At 42.0% G+C, this 23,285-nt stretch overlaps 1 protein-coding gene across 1 annotated transcript in view; it reads left to right on the plus strand.

The window, feature by feature from the left end:
* The window catches only part of ank2b (ankyrin 2b, neuronal), a 104,941-nt gene extending 81,926 nt beyond the window's left edge, over positions 1-23,015 (plus strand). The window contains 12 exon segments of the mRNA XM_056369936.1: positions 536-2,584; positions 3,140-3,217; positions 3,371-3,502; positions 3,612-3,761; positions 3,912-4,146; positions 4,405-4,465; positions 19,003-19,095; positions 19,619-19,702; positions 19,855-20,019; positions 20,642-20,830; positions 21,047-21,138; positions 22,404-23,015. Coding sequence (XP_056225911.1) covers positions 536-2,584; positions 3,140-3,217; positions 3,371-3,502; positions 3,612-3,761; positions 3,912-4,146; positions 4,405-4,465; positions 19,003-19,095; positions 19,619-19,702; positions 19,855-20,019; positions 20,642-20,830; positions 21,047-21,138; positions 22,404-22,635 — 3,560 coding nt within the window. The 3' untranslated portion in view covers positions 22,636-23,015.
* The last annotated feature ends 270 nt before the right edge of the window (positions 23,016-23,285 follow it).

Here is a 23,285-nt window from a genome sequence, read left to right on the forward strand (position 1 = left end):
TTCCCTTATGATGCAATGCGTGGTAGGCTGCTTCGAGACCATGAGGCTAGTGCTGAGGATGACAGTTGTGAGCAGACATCTCAGATGACAAGTTCCGGTAAGAGTCCCCTCTCCCCTGATACTCCTAGTTCCGAAGAGGTAAGTTATGAGGTAAACCCCAAACCCCCTGACCAAACATTCCTCTCTGTTCCATTCAAACCGGCTGTCATCCCTGAAGACCCAGAAGAAGAGGATACCTCAGACAGCTATGGAGCTAAGACAAAAATCACTCCAGAGGAGGAAATGTTTAAGATGGCAGCCAAAATAAAAACATTTGATGAAATGGAACAAGAAGCGAAGAGCAAAAAGAACTCTAGAAAAGATTTGTTTCCCTCAGCAGATGCCAAAATAGGGGATGACAGCTATGAAACATTAGAGCCCACAAGTGAGGAGCTTGCACAAAGTGAATATGGGCTCAATAGACCCACAGAAGATTCACAGTTAGCTCTTTTTGTTGATCCCCATATTAAAGTACAACCTCCCTCTCCTTTTTCAGCAGGTTTGCATGACGGATGCCACAGCAAAGAGATCAAGAACACAACAACAGCCAGTGTCACTTCAGAGGGACCTCACTCTGTCTCAGACCAGCATCATTCAAAATCCAAACTGGAAACCACACAGGAACAGAGACTCTCATCATCCCTAAAAGCTAATAAAGACTATAGTGACAAAAAGGCTGCTGTAACATCAGACACTGAAAACAGGACTGATGAGCAAAAGGAGGAGTGCTTAAGGAAGTCAAGGGAAAACAAAGGAGATCATAAGGATGGACAAGAGTTAGGTGTTACACTAAAACCAGGTAGCAATGTTACAGATGAAGTGAAAGAAGATCATAGGGGTCATACAACCACACCAGAAGCGGGACTTTGTGCAACTGTTGCCACAGATCAAACAAACGAAATGTTCAAACCGGAAGTCTGTATCTACGATGACACAGAGGAGGATGATGAGGGAGTGGAACCTCCCAGAACCGAGTCAAAAGGTGTCACTGCAAAGGTGGACACTGACTCATGGTCTGCCATGCGAGAGGATGATGCCACTTTTGCAGCTCGTGTCAAAGAGGAGGAACAGAAGATTCTGAATCTGGTGGTGGACCGTCAGTCTCTGCAGGCAACTCCAGACACAACACCTGGTAGAACACCAACAGAAGAGAGCACTCCTACCAGTGAACCCAACCCTTTTCTCTTCCAAGAAGGGAAACTCTTTGAGATGACCCGAAGTGGTGCTATTGACATGACTAAGAGGAGATATGAGGAAGAGGGGGGTGGCTTTGCCTTTTTCCAGATAGGTGAACAGCCTTTAGAGGAGCCTCTGTTAGAAGAGGCCAGGCAAGAAGGTAGGGGATCAGCAGCAGAACCTGAAGTTGGCCTCAATCTAACACTAGAGGTAAAGGCTGAGGAAGATGAGAAATCAAAGGAAACATCAGATTCTCAGCTTCAGTCCCCACCTGAAGGTGATCAGCCAGCCTCTAAGGCTGATGCCTCCAAATCTAAAATCCCTAAAATGGGCATTTCAGCTTCAGCCAAACCCACAAAGAAGGATCAGACATCCCCTGAAGGTCTAGAGACTAAAACAAACAAAAATGCAGATGAAGAATCCTTAGATTTAGACACAAGTTGCCCTGACGAATTGATAACAAATGTACAGACAGCAGAAACTACAGTCACTAGATCTGTTTACTCTGAGCAGGGCCAAGAGTCCTCTGATTCTTCTCCAGAAGAACCACAGTCAGTGATTGAAGCCCCCAAACCAACAGGCAAGTCTAAACAAAGTACTTCCAGTAGCATTAAAAAGACTCCAGCCAAAACACAAGCTAAGTCTGCTCCTCAAGGTGGCGGTAAATCCACAAGTCACTCTCCATCTCATGCAACTTCTTCTTCAACCACTCTTAAAAAAGAGGCCTCCCTCACTTCTGAATCTAAATCTAGAATTCCCATCAAGGCTAGCACTGTCAAGCCCGAGTCTACTGTCAAACGTGTTGAATCTACCCAAGACAAAAAGCTCAAAGTCCCTGTAAAAAAGGATTCAAGGAGAAAATCTGAGACAGATGCGGGTCCCTCTGTGGATGTCAAAACCAAGACACCATCTTCCAAAGCCAAGAGCTTCTGTGAAGGGGAGTCTACTAGGCCATCTTCTAAAAAAGAACAGGGTCGTCCCTTGAGTGCCGAGTCAGCAAAATCTAAAGGCTTCCAATCCAGATTGCCAGTCCGGGGCAAAAGTGGTCAATCATCTCATTCACCAGCACCCACTAAAGAGAAAAGTGAGCCACGCAAAAAGTCCATTGAGTTCTTTGAAGAGATAAGCGATGAAGCAGCAAAACTTGTGGCAAGGTTGGCACAGGCAGAGACAGAGAAAGAACAAGAGGCTGCAGCTGGCAACTCGGATGATGAGAGCAGTCTCATTGATCCGTCAATCATAGAAAGAGAACCTTTTCCTGAGATGCAGTTCCCTCCCTCAGGAGACATCTTTCCCATTAGACCACTGTGGGACGACCCTGTTGAGACACAGATGCAGCGAATCCCAGATGATAAAGTCCAAAGTCAAGGTATCCCCCCAGTTTAAGGGGCTATTCTCTATCTCTTCTGCCTCATTAGTACACTAGCTGTAAAGGTGCTGCCTCTCTGTCTCTTGTAGTAAGTCCCGTTGTAGTTGAAGACTCCATGTGGCCGTGTTGCTTGAGCTGTGTTTGTGTTTGTAATGACGTCTCTCTTTCCTTCTATGTGTGCAGAAAATCTCAAGATTGACTTAAAGGCTTTATGGAACTTGCAAAAACAACTTAGTGACTAAAACCGTGAAAGATTGAAGTGCAAATAATGATCTGAATCATATTTATTGTCGATAATTTTCTAATGACTGAAATGTAAGTTTTTTAATCATAGTGTCACTTCAAGATCTATTACAACTATTCTTTATAAGCATATTATTTTACTTTCCCTAGGTTAAAATTCCTTTATTTGATTTTAGAATTAACAAAACAGCCAGTGGTACAAAAAGAAGAAAGCCAGTGAAGATTTTTTTCGGATATCATTTGTGAATGTAACTTGATTTGGTTAAATTTTCGCGGCTCTGACCGCTCATGGCTGTCTGGTGGTATTTGCAGTAGACCCACAGGATGAAGCAGAGAGAAAAGAGGAACGGTTGGCCATTATAGCCGACCACCTGGGCTTCAGCTGGACGGGTGAGACACACCTTCGTAGCAGATCAAACGATCAAGCTCAAAAATATGGATTATTACTTAATTTTTGGCAGGTTCTCAAGAAACATCATTTCAGATATTTGAAATTTATCTTCAGATTATCATAATCATCATTATATCTTCTTTTCTGAACAGAGTTGGCACGAGAACTGGATTTCAGTGAGGAGAGAATCAACCTGGTAAGGACTGAAAACCCCAACTCACTGCAAGACCAAAGCCATGCCCTTTTGAAACTTTGGGCAGAGGGGGAGGGACAGCATGCCACAGGTTAGTGATAAAAAAGTGCATAGTTGTCAGAATTGTTACTTTTGAAACAAGTACAAAGTAGAAGGTCTTATTAAAGTGGAATTTTTAAGTCTGTTTTCTGTTTCAACAGAAATGACATTGATCAAAAGGCTGACAAAGATTAACCGAATGGACATTGTTCACCTCATTGAAACCAAGATAATCAAGTCCACACAGGAGGAGACGACATCACATACCTATGCAGAAATTGAGCGGACCATAGCACTGGACCATAGTGAAGGTACACAAGCCAACGCTAACTTGAATTAGACTGATGATTTGGTTGTTGTTATGTCTATATATAATATTCTATTTGATTGTTTTCCTATACAATTCAGTCATGTACCCTAACTCTTCTTGTACTAAATGCCCGCACTGTATCCTTTGTCAGGTTTCTCTGCTCTTCATGACGACATTGACAGCCCCAGGCCAGGCAGGCGCACGGAGCCCACACATAGGAGTCCAGGCTCAGGACAAGAGGTCCCCATGGTGTCAGCAGAGGACCTGTCCTCCAGTTTGTCATCACTTCATGACACGACAGGACGATCAGAGACAGACTCCACGGCAACAGGACTTCTTAGAAATACCCAGAAAGAGAAACTACAAAAAGAGATGGAGACAACATAGTAAGTATTCCAGAAAGTTCAGTCCATGTGACCACACCCATATTAGCTTTCTTGTTGTTTCCATTTTTATCTACAAGCATGTACAGAGAAATTATGCATTGCTAACTTTAGCTTGCAGGCTATATAGCTAAATAGCTAGACCACTATAGCACATTGCTCAGAAACTTCCCCTGATGTCAGCATTGGTCAGTTTAGATGTTTGTTGTGGTCTTTAATCAGAAGGAATCACTCAATGTTGAAATGCTCTTTTTTTTGCAGCTCATCACAAAGAATATATGAGGAAGTGACGGACTCGGTACACACAGGCAGTTTTAAACAAGTAAGTCCTCTCTTCACATTGTACCGCACCTCTCCCTATAACCTTCGATCCAATGTGATAGACCCTGTGTACAAAGGGGCACCCAAGTTAGGTGCTCAGGTTGCCCTACCTCCTTACCCCGCTGTTGAACCAGCTGATGATGAGGGGGCTGTTGGATATGAGGGGGCAGAGGGGGGAGAAGAGTGGAGCTTGGAGTGCCTACAAACTACCCATTCACAATACGACAGTCATTATTTGTCACCGTCACCATGGCGAGAGTCATCCAATAACTCTCGAACAGGCGTATGCGAGAGCCGACCACTGTCTATGACCGATTTTGGAGATAGCTTGACTGAGTGTGAACAAGCTGAGCAAGACTTCAGAAAACTGTCTATAGAGCTTACAGGAACCGATGAGGTCTCTGAAAAGGATCAAGGATCAACAAGTGAACAAGTGCTTCAGCCTACTCAGCCTACTTCAGGGCCACCCTCTGTTTCTGTTAATGCAACGACAGAACCCACACACACCAAGCAAATGGCTTCAACACACATGGATGAAGTTTCACGTCGACTGTATAAAGTCCTGTATGGATATGATGTTGAACGGAGAGATTCAGATGATGAGGATGTGTCTGTAAAGCCTATGAATGCATCCCCTATAGGCACAATTCAAGCTGGAGTCAGCAAAGATGAAGTTGAGCATGAGATTGGTGTTTATCAGGCTACAATTTCTGGTGACCTTAATGTCAGATCCAGTGACGACATAAATCAAACCCAGGACACAAACACTCAAGAACCATTGGGTTCTACTGATGTCGGACGTACAATTCCAGGTTTGGCATCTAAAAAAGCAGAAGTCATGAGCTCAGCTGGCTTTACTCAGATGTCACATGACTCACAAACACTGTCTTTTAGTCAAAATGAACCTGAAGATAAGGCTATGTTCTCCATAGAATCTACACCTGAGCTTGAAGCATCCAGATATAAATCTTGTTTATCAGAATCCACAGCTGAATCCATTTGTGAACTTCATAGTTTAGTTCCTCATAGATCGTTTTCTGAATGTGTGACTGAGACAGCAATATTACTGACAGAGAGTAGGGCCTCATCACCTGAATCAGCATCATCAGTAAATGAGTTGAATTTTGTTGTACCTGATTCTCCAATACCTCAGTTTAGGCCCTTGTCTCCTCTCCCACCCCCTGTTTTCCCATGGGAAACCAGTGAAGCTGGGGCATCTGCTCAGGGGCAATCATTACTGAGTGCGCCAGGAGGCACTTCTACGCTGTTGACATGTGAGGCAGAGGAAAGGCCATTAACACCAATGGTTTCTAACAAAAGACCATTTGGACGGCCAGTATCACTAGGCAGTGATTATAGCAGTGAGAGATCCATCTCACCCCAGTTATTATCTTTTGACATAGAGGACAGAATATCATCACCTGAGTCTGTCGTTTTAGAAACCGAGCAGTGGCTTTTTATGTCTTCTGAGCATGTGATTTTGTCTCCTGATTTCCATGAAATGAGATCATCATCTCCTAAATCCATGGAGTCCATTACTGCACATTGTCTGCTTCCACCACACTCCCCTGTCCCAGAATTTAGACAAGGCATCTCTGAGATTTCAATGGCATCAGATAAGGATTTAGAAACGGAGGTGTTGTTATCAATGTCTTTTGAAGACAGGCCCTCATCCCCAGTATCTGTAGCATCTGTAAATGAGTATAAGGCATTGCCACCTGATTCACCTACACCTCAGTTCAGTTACAACTTGCCGGACTCAGCTATTGAAATGAAGGGGGAGAGATCTTCTTCACCTGAATCAGTATGCTCCGATGTGGAATATCGCTCAATGTCTCCAACATCACTCAGTCATGAGACTAGAGCTTTATCACCTGTTTCAGTTGCATCTGGAGATGAATCTGAATCTGTTGTAACTGTCATTGAACATAGAATAACCTCCCCAGAATCAACTGAATCTGCACAGAGAGTGTGTCATTCCATATTAGCTGATCATAGACCAAAATCAATTGAACCATTAGTCTTTGATACAGAGAACAAACCACCAACACCAGAGGAATTAGTTTGCGAGCATGATGATGGCTGGGTTATTATAAATTTGTCTGATATTGAGGAGAGACCACTTTCTCCAGAGTCTGTGTCTGACTACAGACCAATTTCTTCACAGTCAGCGATGTTAGACATTAGAGCATCTTCTCCTGAATCCTCTCATGAGTGTCTGTCCCCAGATTCTCCCATTCCACAACACATGCCATTTGTGCCACAGGCTGTTACTGTAAATGATCACTCATCATCACCAGAATCTGTGTTGTCATATACAGAGTATGAGGCTGTAACTGTGTTGTCATATCTTGAGAATAGGCCATTATCCCCTGATTCTAGTGGTTCCATAAGCGATTATGGGCCATTAACAAATCCTGTAACTTACCTACCTCCTGAGGAAAACGTGGAACTTAAATACACAACACAAGCTACAGGTATTTTAGAAGAGACATGTATTGAAAAGCAGTTTGAAGAAAAATCACATGTCATTTTTGATCTAGAGAAGCTAAAATACGAAGAAACAAAGTGTGTTCTGTCAAAATCTGTAGAAGAAAATCCAGAGAAATATGGTGAAACTGAAGCTCCCAAGATACAATCAGATGTGCCTTGTTGTGGTCAGTCTGATACAGTCACACCACCAGCAGAAGCTGAGGTCTTGTCAACTGATGTAATAACAGAAGAATTGTCTCATGAGTTGTTTAATGAAGGAAAATCTGTAACTAAGAAGACAAAATCTGCTAAAAGGAGAAAATCTAATAATGCAGTCAAAATTGATTATGAACCTGTGCAAAACATTAGAGAATATCAAAAGGAATCATCTGAATTTATATCTAAAACGCATAAAGAGACACAAGCCTCAGATCAAACTGTGTCACTTCCTCTGTCATTGGAGAGTGCATCCGATGATCTACCATTGTCATTGGCATTTCCTCCAAATGTCCCGGAAGATCAGCAAACACCCAGAGAGTCTTTGGTTTCTGTACCTCAGCTTCATGTACCTTTGTGTTCAGTGCCAGTCTACAGTTTATCATATGATGTAGACCTTTGGAAGCTTATCTCTCAGATCCGAGACCCACAGTATGTGGGAGAAACCTTCATGAGTAAAAGAGAAGTTTTTCAGTTTGCAGAAACAAGGAATGAGTCTTATCAAGCACATTCAGATGGGGCAGCTGGAGATGAAACTGCTTCTTTGCAATCAGAAAATGACCAAAGAACACTTTCACCCGATTCTGAATCAGAATATAGACCCATGTCACCAGAATCACTCAGGGTGCTGGAATCATTCAGATCAGATTCCTCCCACTCAGGGAGATCTGTAGATAGTCAACAAGCTTTAAGTGCAGATTCCCCTGTTCCTCAGTTCTTAAACTCTTTCTCTGGACCTTCACAAGTTTATCACAGATCAGTGTCATCAGAGTCAGTATTGTCAGATCTGGAACTGGAGACTGATTTAAATATTTCATGTCTTTTTGAGGACAGACCAGCATCTACTGATTCAGTATCATCTATAAACATATACAGTGCACTATCACCTGACTCACCTATTCCTGAGTTTAGGCAGTTTTTACCAGAATCAGTTCTCAGTGTTAGATTGGATTGGTCTTCATCACTTCAAACAATAGCCTCAGATCTAGAATGTGGGACTTCCTGTTTATCATTATTATTATCTGAGAGCAGGCTGTCTTCTCCAGACTCTGTCGATGTAAACAGGCCACTTTCTCCTGAGTCGCCTATTCCTGTCTTTTCACAGGCTTTACCAGAATTTGCTGTTTCTGCCACACTGGAAATGTCTTCTTCACCTGTTTCAGTTTGTTCAGATCTAGAATATGGGACCACAGCTCTGTCACAACTGTGCTCTGAAGTGAGACGATCATCACCGGATTCGGTATTTTCTGAAGATGACTACAGAGGTGATCTGCTCGGGTCATCTCCTAAGTCATTGGTTTCAGATGTTGAATATGCTCAGTCAAGTGAAGATATAGTAATTTCTGAGCAGAGACCTGACTCACCAGATTCACGGGTCCCGGAGACCACAGAGAGAGTACTGGGTGATTGTAATCAAACTCTAAAGGCAATCCAGGTACCAGTCTTTAGACTTGTTTATGATGCTGAACTATGGAAGCTCATTTCTCAAATATGTGATCCTCACTATGTTGGAGAGACATATTGCAGTAAAACAGGGGTTTTTGAGTATGCTGGAACTAGAACTGAGTATGTTCGGGAGGATTCAGGTGTGACAGAGGATGGTATGAAGTTGGACATTGCAGATTCATCTGATGCAGATGTTCTGCAAGCAGCACAAGCAAAGCATGAGAGGGAAGGGAAACCAGTGTCAGAATACAGGCCTTCATCACATGGGGAATTGACATTCAGGTCTGAATGTCCAGAGTCGATGAAAGACTTGTCTCCAGATTCCCCAGTTCCCCAGTTTTCCATTGACTTAGCTAACATTTCACAGTCTGTGCCAAATTCACAACAATCAGCAGTGTCAGATGTGGAATCAGACTGGTTTTGCAATGAAATTAGACCTTCTTCAGCCAGTTCTCCAATATCTTTAGATGAAAACAGGGTATTGTCACCTGACTCACCTTTACCAGACTTCACACCTGCAGTACCTGAATCAGTTACAGCTGTCTTTGGGTCCAGGTCCTCTTCACCACAGTCAGTGCTCTCAGATATCAAATATCAGTTTTCAGCTTCAGAAGACTTTACATGCCAGAGAGCAGACTCACCTGAATCAGTTGCTCCCATGCTTGAGGAAGAGCAATCAGCCGCTGGTGCAACATTTAGAACATACCAGCTGATACATCAATTATATGACCCTCACTATGTAGAGGTTGAGATGAGGCCACTTTCACCAGAATTTGAAATGGAATATAGGCCTGTGTCACCTCAACCACTGATGTTAACAACAGAAATAAAAACATCATCTCCTGATTCAACAACATCAGCTAACAACTTCAGGCCAGATTCACCTTCACCACAATGTTGCCAACTAGAGTTTGAAGAGAGACCTACATCAGGTATTGAGTATGAGCCTTTGATTTATTCCCCACCTGATACAGAAGACAGACCATACTCTCCAGAGTCAGTAGAACTAGAAGTTGAAGAGAGACCTCTGTCACCAGAATCTGAAACAGAATACAGGCCTTTCTCACCTACATCACTGACGTTATTGTCAAATTTCAGATCATCCTCTCCCGAGTCAACTGGCTCTCTAAATGAATTTAGAACTCTATCACCAGACTCCCCCATTCCAGAATTAAGACTGGTACTACAGGAGTCCTTAATCACATACAGGCAATATAGGTCCTCTTCACCAGTGTCAGTGTCGTCAGATTCTGAAGTGGAACTGGAGTTACCTTTCTCAATGTTATTTGAGGACCGACCTTCATCTTCATCATCTGAAGCATCAGTCACTAAATACAGAAGACTTTCACCTGATTCGCCCATACTTCAGTTCACACCAGCCTTGCCAGGTCCACATGTTGATGTCAGTGGTTACAGGTCCACATCACCTGAATCAGTTGCATCAGATGTGGAATTTGCTCCATTGATGTCTCCGATGTTTGAAGTTGAGGAGAGACCAGATTCTTCACAATCAGTCTTGTCTTTCTTGGAATGCCAGCTTCTGTCACCAGACTCTCCGGTACCTTATTACACCCATACTGAACCTTCTGTGTTTACAGGAATGTATAGATCTACATCACCTGAATCAGTACATTCAGATGAAGATTTAGAGACAGATTTGTGTATTCTCTGGCTTTTTGAGGACAGAGCAGCATCTCCTGATTCAGCTGCATCTGAAGATGAATTTAGACCTCTTTCTCCAGATTCACCCATACCTGAATTTACACCGGCACTGCAAGAGCCATCCATATCACACACAGACTTAAGGTCCTCTTCACCTGAATCAGAGTTTTCAGAAATTGAAATGGAATTATCTTTCCCAAGGGTTGTAGAAGACCGACCTTCGTCTCCTGAGTCCTTAGCATCTTTCAGTAAATGCAGAAGACTTTCTAATGATTCACCTGTACCTGACTTTAGTAAGGCTTGGCTAGAGCCTAATCGTGAGTTTAAAGGTTACAGGTCATCATCACCTGAATCAGAGGCTTCAGAAATAGAATATGTTCCTTTAATTTCACAGTTGTTTGATTTTGAGGGCAGACCAGAATCCTGTCAGTCAGGGGAGTTTGACTCTGATCTTAGATGTTTTCCTCTTGACTCTCCAGTACCCCAGTACACCATCAGTGCACCCACTGTGTTAGAAGTAAGATACAGGTCAACATCACCTGAATCGGTACATTCAGATGAGGATTTAGAGACAGATATGTGTTTTCCCTGGCTTTTTGAGGACAGAGCAGCATCTCCTGATTCAACTGCATCTGGAGATGAATTTAGACTTCTTACTCCAGACTCACCCATACCTGAATTTACACTGGCACTGCAAGAGCCGTCCATATCACACACAGACTTAAGGTCATCATCACCTGAATCAGAGGCTTCAGAAATAGAATATGTTCCTTTAATTTCACAGTTGTTTGATTTTGAGGGCAGACCAGAATCCTGTCAGTCAGGGGAGTTTGACTCTGATCTTAGATGTTTTCCTCTTGACTCTCCAGTACCCCAGTACACCATCAGTGCACCCACTGTGTTAGAAGTAAGATACAGGTCAACATCACCTGAATCGGTACATTCAGATGAGGATTTAGAGACAGATTTGTGTATCCCCTGGCTTTTTGAGGACAGAGCAGCATCTCCTGATTCAACTGCATCTGGAGATGAATTTAGACTTCTTTCTCCAGACTCACCCATACCTGAATTTACACCGATACTGCAAGAGCAGTCCATATCACACACAGACTTAAGGTCCTCTTCACCTGAATCAGAGTTTTCAGAAATTGAAATGGAATTATCTTTCCCAAGGGTTGTAGAAGACCGACCTTCGTCTCCTGAGTCCTTAGCATCTTTCAGTAAATGCAGAAGACTTTCTAATGATTCACCTGTACCTGACTTTAGTAAGGCTTGGCTAGAGCCTAATCGTGAGTTTAAAGGTTACAGGTCATCATCACCTGAATCAGAGGCTTCAGAAATAGAATATGTTCCTTTAATTTCACAGTTGTTTGATTTTGAGGGCAGACCAGAATCCTGTCAGTCAGGGGAGTTTGACTCTGATCTTAGATGTTTTCCTCTTGACTCTCCAGTACCCCAGTACACCATCAGTGCACCCACTGTGTTAGAAGTAAGATACAGGTCAACATCACCTGAATCGGTACATTCAGATGAGGATTTAGAGACAGATATGTGTTTTCCCTGGCTTTTTGAGGACAGAGCAGCATCTCCTGATTCAACTGCATCTGGAGATGAATTTAGACTTCTTACTCCAGACTCACCCATACCTGAATTTACACTGGCACTGCAAGAGCCGTCCATATCACACACAGACTTAAGGTCATCATCACCTGAATCAGAGGCTTCAGAAATAGAATATGTTCCTTTAATTTCACAGTTGTTTGATTTTGAGGGCAGACCAGAATCCTGTCAGTCAGGGGAGTTTGACTCTGATCTTAGATGTTTTCCTCTTGACTCTCCAGTACCCCAGTACACCATCAGTGCACCCACTGTGTTAGAAGTAAGATACAGGTCAACATCACCTGAATCGGTACATTCAGATGAGGATTTAGAGACAGATTTGTGTATCCCCTGGCTTTTTGAGGACAGAGCAGCATCTCCTGATTCAACTGCATCTGGAGATGAATTTAGACTTCTTTCTCCAGACTCACCCATACCTGAATTTACACCGATACTGCAAGAGCAGTCCATATCACACACAGACTTAAGGTCTTCTTCCCCTGAATCAGAGTTTTCAGATATGGAAATGGAATTATCTTTCCCAAGGGTTGTAGAAGACCGACCTTCGTCTCCTGAGTCCTTAGCATCATTGAGTAAATGCAGAAGACTTTCTAATGATTCACCTGTACCTGACTTTAGTCAGGCTTGGCTAGAGCCTAATCGTGAGTTTAAAGGTTACAGGTCATCATCACCTGAATCAGAGGCTTCAGAAATAGAATATGTTCCTTTAATTTCACAGTTGTTTGATTTTGAGGGCAGACCAGAATCCTGTCAGTCAGGGGAGTTTGACTCTGATCTTAGATGTTTTCCTCTTGACTCTCCAGTACCCCAGTACACCATCAGTGCACCCACTGTGTTAGAAGTAAGATACAAGTTAGCATCACCTGAATCGGTACATTCAGACGAGGATTTAGAGACAGATTTGTGTATCCCCTGGCTTTTTGAGGACAGAGCAGCATCTCCTGATTCAACTGCATCTGGAGATGAATTTAGACTTCTTTCTCCAGACTCACCCATACCTGAATTTACACCGATACTGCAAGAGCAGTCCATATCACACACAGACTTAAGGTCTTCTTCACCTGAAACAGAGTTTTCAGATATGGAAATGGAATTATCTTTCCCAAGGGTTGTAGAAGACCGACCTTCGTCTCCTGAGTCCTTAGCATCATTGAGTAAATGCAGAAGACTTTCTAATGATTCACCTGTACCTTACTTTAGTCAGGCTTGCTAGAGCCTAATCGTGAGTTTAAAGGTTACAGGTCATCATCACCTGAATCAGCTACATCAGATATTGAGTATGAGCCTTTGATTAATTCCCCACCTGATACAGAAGACAGACCATACTCTCCAGAGTCAGTAGAACTAGAAGTTGAAGAGAGACCTCTGTCACCAGAATCTGAAACAGAATGCAGGCCTTTCTCACCTACATCACTGACGTTAATGTCAAATTTCAGATCATCCTCTCCCGAGTCAACTGGCTCTCTAAATGAATTTAGAACTCTTTCACCAGACTCCCCCATTCCAGAATTAAGACTGGTACTACAGGAGTCCTTAATCACATACAGGCAATATAGGTCCTCTTCACCAGTGTCAGTGTCATCAGATTCTGAAGTGGAACTGGAGTTACCTTTCTCAATGTTATTTGAGGACCGACCTTCATCTTCATCATCTGTAGCATCAGTCACTAAATACAGAAGACTTTCACCTGATTCACCCATACTTGAGTTCACACCAGCCTTGCCAGGTCCACATGTTGATGTCAGTGGTTACAGGTCCGCATCACCTGAATCAGTTGCATCAGATGTGGAATTTGCTCCATTGATGTCTCAGCTGTTTGAAGTCAAGGAGAGACCAGATTCTCCCCAATCAGTCTTGTCTTTCTCTGAATACCAGCTTCTGTCACCAGACTCTCCGGTACCTTATTACACCCATACTGAACCTTCTATGTTTACAGGAATGTATAGATCTATATCACCTGAATCAGTACATTCAGTTGAAGATTTAGAGACGGATCTGTGTATTCTCTGGCTTTTTGAGGATAGAGCATTATCTCCTGATTCAACTACATCCGGAAATGAATTTAGACCTCTTTCACCAGAGTCACCCATACCTGAATTTACACCGGCACTACAGTCCACCATTTGTCACACGGACTTAAGGTCCACTTCACCAGACTCAGTGTTGTCAGATTTGGAAATGGAATTACCTCTCCCAACGTTCTTGGAGAGCAGAACTTCTTCTCCTGAATCTCAAGCATCAGTCAGACTTTCTCCTGATTCACCTGTACCTGACTTTATGCCACTAATGTTTGGATTACCTGAAACTATTTTTGGACATAGGTCAGCATCCCCTGAGTCACTATGTTCAGATATAGAATACAATGTTATAAGCTTAGGATCACTAGTTTATGACAATAGAACCTCTTCACCTGGCTCAGGAGCAGAAGATGAATACCAACCTCTGTCACCAGACTCACCCATACCTGAATACAGACCAGATGTGTCTGAATGTGTTATTGTGAATATTGGGTCTAGATCACCGTCCCCCGAATCCATTGAGTCTGATATTGAGTATGCTTTGAGTGAGTTTTTGATGTCAATGACTTATGGTATTAAGGATAGACAAGGTTCTCCTGAATCAGAAGGTTCAGAAGAACAAGAGAGGTCTTCATTTGACATTCTAACTCACATGAGAACGCTATCACGTCAGTCAGAGAGGTCAGATGATGAATGTAAACACCTGCCATCTGAATCACCAATACCTGATTTTACAAAAACATTTGTAGAAAATGTCATGACTGTGAGAGATATATCACCCACTGAATTTTCAGATTCAGACAATTTGTCACAAACTTCAGACCTGTTTTGTGCAGAAGATAGGTCTGCATCACCAGAGTCTACTGAATCAGATAAGGAATTACCATTGGCACCCACATTATCAATAACTGAATTAAAAGTCCCGACTGCCCCTGAAGTGACCTTTGATAGCACTGTTTTTCCAACAACAATGGCACCCACATCATCTGAGGAGTCAGCCATTATGGTAGCTGAGTATAATCTCATTTATGATGCTGAGTTATGGAAGCTAATTTCCCAAGTACGTGATCCTCAGTATACCGGAGAAACTTTCAGCAGTAAATCAGGGTTTATGCAATTCATTGGCAGCACGATAGAATATGAAAGGAGTGTTCCAGATGATGAACAAGATGAAGTGCAAGACAATAATGAACAAGATACTTATTCCACAGGACCATCTTCAGAGGTGGCACATCCACTTGCTACAGCAGAAAAAGCCACAGCTGATGATGGCACTCAAAGTCCACAAGTAATATCTGACCTACCTGTTTATGAATCACCTCCACCAATGATTGAACAAATGTTGTCATCAGGAACAGCTCCATACAGAGAGACCAAGTACACATTTGAAGTACTTGCCCTTGAGGCAACAACAGATTCTGATGATGAGTGGGTGGTTGTATCAGTGTCTGACACAGAGGATGATAATCTACGTTATTCACCAGACTCCTTGATAGACTATAGACCTATGTCCCCTCATTCAGCCATGGTACTAGAAGCAAGAGCATCATCACCAGAATCTGCAACATCCGTCAATGAGTTTAGACGACTCTCACCAGATTCCCCCTTACCTGAATTTACAATAGCATTACCAGAATGTGTAAGATTCCTGAGATCAGCATCATCTTCACCTGAAACTGTAGCATCAGATATAGATTATATGCCACAGACCTACAGACCTATGTTGCCTGAATCAACCATGCAAATTGCTGAAAGAAGAGCATCGTCTCCAGAATCGATGCCTGAGTTCAATGAGAACAGGTCTCTCTCTCCAGACTCCCCCATCCCTCAGTTTACAGCATCATTGGAAGAGTACACTTCTACACAGAGGTCATCATCACCTGAATCAGCGGGTTCAGATTCAGAGTGTGAGCTTATGGTCACATCTTCAAGAGCTGCTGAGACTGAGAGACCATCTTCACCTGAATCCATCTCATCTATCAATGAGTTCAGGAAACTACTGCCTGACTCACCAGTGCCTGAGTTTATGAGAATACTGTCTTCTTATTTTATGGATGGTAGCCCTTGTGACAGATCATCTTCACCAATGTCTTTGTCATCAGACTTTGAGTTTGTTGCTTTACCTATTGATTGTTGGATTGATGATAGCCCAAGGCCACTCAGTCCTGAAACTGCTGAGTCAGAGGAGGAATTAGGTTTTTGTTGTGAAGAGACTAGTAGGTTAGTCTCTAAACCAAAACTTTTGCATCATGGGACATCTTCTTTATTACCTGAGCAGCATTCATCATTTCCTAACAAAATTCAAACTAAAGAGACAATGTCTAAGGAAGGAAATGTCAATCCTGCCGGACAAATAAGTACAGGATCAGAATTGGAAATTTTGTCATACGATGAATGGATGCAACGGGGATCACAGGTTGGAAGTATCTCAACATTACAAACTTCGGTGAGTGAGGAAAACTTTCCAGTGAAGCCCTCACCAGCTCAGGATATAAACAGAAAGGAAGAGAAGATACTCTACGTCAGAGCTGGAGAGCTGAAGAGCACGACAGCCTCTCAAAGGGTAAGAGTGAGAGCATGATAGTCCGACATTAACATGCTACTTGGATGAAGCGATAACACTGTGTGACACATTAGGGACATTTCGTGATGAAATAATAAAAGAAAACAACAATAACAAAATGGAGTGCGTTTTTGCTCTGATGTGTGCAGAATGTGAAAATATTATATTTTAATGTTACTAATCACTCTTCCTTCAATTCTGATTTATTAGTCTGATATAGAGATGGTTAAGGTTTGCATGTTTTTGCTGGATGTAAAATGAAATGTTGAGTGGTGCATACCAACCTGTATGCTAATTTAAAGTGAATTTATTTAGATCACTGTATTCTATATCATTGACATTCACTTACAGGCTCCTGTTCAGACACCAGAGGAAACACATTTTCAAATAGACAATGAGGTGCAAAGCAAGCTGTTGTCTGCTACAACAGCAGCACAAGACACCAGTAAGATAGGTGTGGATGACAAGCCAATGAAACCAGTTCCCCTACAGCTACCTGACCCGAACTCTTACACAACCCACAGAGCTGTTACCCCAGTTCTACCTTCATTTGAGAATACACTCTGTGAGAAGTCCCACAGATTTTATGGATTTTCAGATTCGAAGTTGTCCCCCGAGGAAGCACAGTCCAGTGAGCTTTTTTCACCCATGTCAAGCCAGTTTCTGGTGCCACCGGATTATGAAGCAGTATTTTCAGGACATCAAACCCTCAGAGTTTCAGAATGTAGCCAAGCTTCCTTGAAGGATTTGAGTCCAGTGTCTCCAGTGTTCAGTGACTCAGCTCAGGTTGTGACTGAAGCCACCACCAAGAGAGAGTCGGAAGCTGCTGAAGACTTTGAGTTTTCTCCAGACTTTAACAGAGTCCTCTCAGAATTTGAGAAAACAATCTTGGAATTTGAATCAGATGAACCAAAGATGCCACCAAAAGTCGGTTCTGAGTCTCCGCAGCACTCTGATTCGGACCTGGAGTTCTTTGACTGCAGACAAGCCTTCTCTGACTTCTCTGAACCAGAAGAAGTGAAACTGGAACCAGAGATTAGCTATCATATCTTCGAGCCACCTTCCCCAGCACCTGGGAGTAGCCCTGATGTTGGTTTCCTGAAAGGGAGTCCCCAGCACGCTGCTCACCCTTTCCTCCGAGTGGACGATTATAAGCGTTTCTCTTCTGGCAGTGAAAGCCTTGGGGAGTTTGCTTATGATTCTGAGGGTTCACGGGGGTGTCGAACAGAAGGCGACCTCCCCGTGTGTGAGGAGCTACCTTCCAGAGATCAGGCAGGGTATTACAATGATGACGACTTCCTGGGAAGGGTAAGAGGTTGAGCATGAGCACAACCCTGCACTGGCTGGTGTCTTGCCTGGTTTAGGATGGTTGCTGTGGTGCTGCATTCAAGATTTAGGGGATGAAACACAGAAACTTGCACTTTATGTACTAAATGAGGCTGGTAGTGCTTTTGTGTGCATGAGTGCCTAAACTTAAAAAACAAACAACGGAAATATTAACAGCTGTGATGAGTTGCTGTATTTAATATTGCATCGTCGGTAAATGTAAAAATCATTGACATTGGTAGTGTGATGTGTTGGAATCACACAGGTGACTTTTACAAGCTACAGAACAGATTCAACAACATGTGACATATTTAAGTGTTCACATCTGCACCTGTTTGCATCCTTTGAGTTGTGCTTGTTGTTGTTCATCAGTGTGCGAAATACCCTTTGACAGTTGGGGGGTCCCAGGCAAAATCTGCATCAGCCACACATTAAAGGAAAACTCTGCTATATTTCAACTTAAAAAAAACCAATAAACTCTTTTTATATAGCACTTTTCATGGAGGAAATGTAGAGCAGATGATAAAATATGTAAAGGAAAATAAAAACAGAAACCAGTAAGAATAGTAAAATATGAGAGAATTAATTAAAAGCCTAAATAAATAAATAGGTTTTCAAAAAAAAAAAAAAAAAACTTGTATTTAACATGTATTTCTCAATTACTAAAGATTTGAAGTTTATACTGTTTGGAGAATAGCAACTGACTAGAAAATCTACAAACCTAATTCATAGTTTTCTTATTTGTTAATCAATTAAATGGACCTCTTTTTTGTGTTATGATTTAATCTATTGTGGCATGTCACAATGAAAAACAACTAATTCAAGACAAAAGCTAAATAATTATCATAACTATTCATTATGACACAGTAAATTACATATAACAGTGTGTATTGTATTTAACATAATTTCTTTGTTTGATTTGTTTCTGTTTGGCATAAATCATCCGCATGAGTCACCCATATTTCGCACACTGGTTTCCATCTGCATGTTTATTTCAGTTGAATGTTTTTGCATAACTCTGCCTTCTCTTCATCTCACATCAAATTTGTGTACAACCATACCATACAATTTGATTTTATTCCCTCATTCCATGTGTATAAGAACCTTTTTGGAAAGCAAACATAAAAGTGAGGTTAAGAGAAAGGAAGGAACAGCTGTGGTGACGTAGTGCAGACTTGTTGTATTGACCTATGAGGGCTCTGTGCTATCCACCAGGAGATAGCAGAGGAACTAGGGATGCTGTCCTCTGATAGCTCAGAGGAGGAGGTGGTGACCACCAGGGTGGTGCGACGCAGAGTTATCATTCAGGTAAACAAGCATGATGCAGCTGTGCAGCCTCAGCGCACTGTGAAGTGATACAGGGTTAGTGGGTAACACAGGTTTAGTGCTCCTTGTTGTTTTTGAATGGACTTGACCTGCCAGGTAAATATTCTACCACATATCAGCACATATTTACTCTATCTGCTTCACATAAAACTGTTTTTCACCTTTTAAACCATTTGTTTGTTTGATGTTTTTGTCCTTTGATTGTGTCATCATGGTTCAATATGGAAAAATTAAAAAATTAAAGCCATAATTTGAAGTATTTAAAATTCTGACTTTTGATTGATTTGATTTGAATTGTGCTTTAATCAGGTTAAAATTCTTCACATAGGGGCTTTCAAATATATTTGGTGTTTTGTGTCATCATTGACTAATGTTGGGTGATGTGTTTTATTTGAAAATGCTTGAAATGCTTTTTTCGATGGAGACAGTATGTGCTTTGATTTTGCTCACACGTGCAGGACTGTAATCTGTGTGAATTGACAGCATGTGTTTTGTGTTCGTACAGGCTGATAACCTTCCAGATATCCCAGCACAGACCGTCACAGAGGAGAAGTACACGGACGAGCACGGGAACATGGTCGTTAAGAAAGTAAGAGAACATGTTCAAATGTTCCACTGAAAATCGAAGCATTATTCCATACAGCGTAAAGTGATGAAAAGTGGTTATTTTCATACTCTAGCTGGTCTCTAGCTTAGTCTCTAGCTTTTACATAAAAGTGATACCCTTTCTGTCTTCACCAGATCACACGGAAGGTGATTCGTAAATGCGTATCTGCGGATGGCATGGAGACACAGGAAGTGACCATCGAGGGCTCTCACCAGGAGACGGTGAAGATCGAGGAGGGGGACACTGTCTCCAGAGTGGTGAAGAGAACAGTGCTCCACAGTGAGGGAGATCAGAGAGAGGTCAGTGCCATCCAAACATGACTTTCATATGAAGCACTTTATTCATTTCTGGGTTTCCATTGAATTATATATAATCAGTGTAGTCTGATGCTGCACCTGGTGTTCTGCTGTTATAGACTACTACAACAACTACATGTAGTTCATCATATAGTTCCCAAAGTTCTTTGCAAATTAGCTAGCTAATGTTGCTAACTGCTACTATTAGGGAAAATGAGGTAATATTGTGATTAGAGCATTTTACAGGTGTGCATGTATTTAGTGTTTTGTTTGACAAAATATTAGCTGTAAATTCCTCACATACAACTTATATGTAATGTAGCATACATTCTTTCTCACAGTGACAATGTTAACATGCTGAGGTTTAGCAGGTAGCATGATCAGCATCTGAGTTTAGCATGCTAACGTGCAGATTAGCACTAAACCAAGTGGTTGGTATGTGATCATTAACCAAAGTATCGGACTAGGTAGATTTTGACCTGATGTCATTGTAGTTCACGTGGTCACTGTTGAAACCTTTCACTCTGAACCAGTGACGTCCACCTGCTGGTGTCCTTACAAACCTAGTACACAACACATAGCACATAACACCTGGTCCGTTCACATTGTGTCGTTTTCTCTCCAGCTGACCTTCTCTGAGCCCCTGGCCCTGTGCTCCACCGCAGCATCAGAGTTTGAGATGGAGCCAGTGCAGGGTCGAAAGGTCAGCAAGGTTGTCAAGACGACAGTGGTGAGAGGCGAGAGGATGGAGAAACAGACGGGAGACCCCTCGCTGGCTGCAGATCTCCCCTCAGCCAGAGAGGACTTTGAGAAGGTCAGTGTGTCCAAACTAGAAAGAAATATTCTATCAAGAGGTGGTTTCATGCTTTTAGCAGGTATTTTGAATATGAACTGTTCGGGGGGTATGCAGCTGTATCTTTACAAGCGCTTCCACTACGTGCTAACATCTGTTTTTTAAAACTAGTCAGCCACTACTGTTAAACTTTGTTGTTTGTCTGTCGTTTCTCCTCCTCCATTCTTTCCCCTCTAGGCTTTGAGTTATGCTGGAGGCTTTGGGAAAGCTCTCCTGCCTCATGTAGTAGAGAAAGAGATTGTGCAGGATGACGGTTCTGTGGTTAGAAGGTTGGACTTCAGCATGAGAGTGTGAAATGAGTACAAAGACACGGGTGTTTATTAAGATCCTGGTGTTTATTTATTAGCATTTAACATGGCAGCATGGTGTGATTCCACTCTCCTAACTTGTAGCTTCTTGATTTTGACTCATACTCTTCAGGGTAAGTGGTAATTAGAAGACTGCTCTTTACAATCAAGGTATTTTTGTAGTGTTGGTCATTGTTCATTCTTATTCATTCTAATATTTTTTAAACGTTCGGAAGTTTCATATTGTACACATAGTGGCTGTAAACAAGCCCCCAGTTTCGGTATATCACTGTATCGCTTCTCTTCATTATCCATTCAATATTCTACTTACTGGTTTAACTCCTCATCCTAAAAGTGTGTGAACATGCTGCTGCACAGTGAACAGTTATGACATGTTGCTGCTTCATAAGCCATAAACCAGTGAATAAAATGCTTTCATAACCGATGACCAAAACTGTGAAAATACAGCCCAGGTTGAAAGATGGATTTGATCAGATACATTTAATATGGGTTGAGTTGCATGGTGTGTGTTTTGACTGTTCTCTCTTAACCTGTTCACTGTGCTCATTTGGTTTTGGGTCACGTTTAAATATCAATTTAGCTCATACTAAATATATGTAAATATGAATATGTAAATTCGAAAGTTGTGAAAAATTACATTGTGAAAAGAAATACTGCTTAAGTAAAGGAAATGATCTTTTATTGTGAAAATTAGCAGGATAATATAAAATTTCATAAACATGCATTTTGATTGTTAAAAATGAACAGTGTAAAAATATATAATTATGATATTTGACAATTAAATTTTAATTAATAAAAAAACATAAAATGAAGATAAAAACAGTAAAAAGTATTTCTTCATGAACATATGACATAATTTGACAGGATTTATTTGAAGATGTCCTATTTATGTATCTAATTTGAACATTTGAACCACACACTATATATTTATATATTTAATTCATAATTTCAGCCTGGAAGTATTTATTCATTTTCAAACAAAATAGTTTTCTGTCATTTAGTTCTGTCACACATCATGCACACAAATGGAAAATAGAATTTCAATTTGATGGAAAATATAAAATTTAGATCTTGTTGTCCCTGGACCTCCAACAGGAGAGTATTGAAATGCAGACGTTAGTAGCCCAGGTAACCCCTGACAGAGTGAACCCAGAGGAGGACAAGTATCTGGTCAGTGAACACTCGGGTACCTGGATGTGACGTCAGCTTCTTTGTTCTTCCTGCAGAAGCCAGATGCGTAAGTCACGAACCCAGAAGAGGACTGTGGTGAGGGATGCCCAGGGGAAGCACGTGCACCTGGAGCGTGTGGATGACACCCCAGACGCCCTGCAGCCCGATGCCCTGCAGCAGCACCTGCACCGACTGCTCCAGCGCTACTGTGAGGATGACTTGGAGAAGGAAGAAGAGGAGGAGGAGGAAGAAGGAGATGAGGAGGAGGAGGAGGAGAGCTTAAACTGAGTAGCTGCTTCCACAGATCCTCTCCCTACATTTTCCACTGAAGCCTTTGGTGACGTACGCTTCCTCAGATCCCCTCCTGTTGTCTTTGCTGATCACTGGACTCTTTCCCTTCTTTCTGTCAGATAATGGAACAGTATTTTGTGCTTTAACACTCTTCCTTCCTTCACATTGTGTTTGATTTGCTCTTTTTGTGACCAAAGATAGCACCCTTTGTTTTTTGCGGGATTATATTTTCGGTGTTTCATGTCTTTTCACCTTTTGGCTGCTGTGGTGTGGTGACGGTTCGACACACCAGAGGTGGATCAAAATCATAGGGGGCATATGGGACATTTCGCCTCACGCACAGGCCTCTTCTTGAAGAACTCTTGTAAACATTTGTATATAGAGGAGATGAAAAAGTCATGCTTGGACCGGAAAAAAAGTCAAAAAATTTCAAAGCATTTAATACGTAGGTCCACCTAAACCTGCTGTACATGCACCGATTCAGCTGGAGAATGGCCACCGTACAGATGAGATTAATGTTACACGAAGGATAAATTGGGAGGAGTGAAAGTGTGTATCATCATGGACTCTTTTTAAAGCCAAACATCAACCTGCTGACCTGTTTACAAAGGCTGTGTGAGCACACCTTTTGTCTTCCCATGATGCAT

Source organism: Seriola aureovittata, chromosome 23, assembly GCF_021018895.1.
Source record: "Seriola aureovittata isolate HTS-2021-v1 ecotype China chromosome 23, ASM2101889v1, whole genome shotgun sequence".
NCBI lineage: Eukaryota > Metazoa > Chordata > Actinopteri > Carangiformes > Carangidae > Seriola > Seriola aureovittata.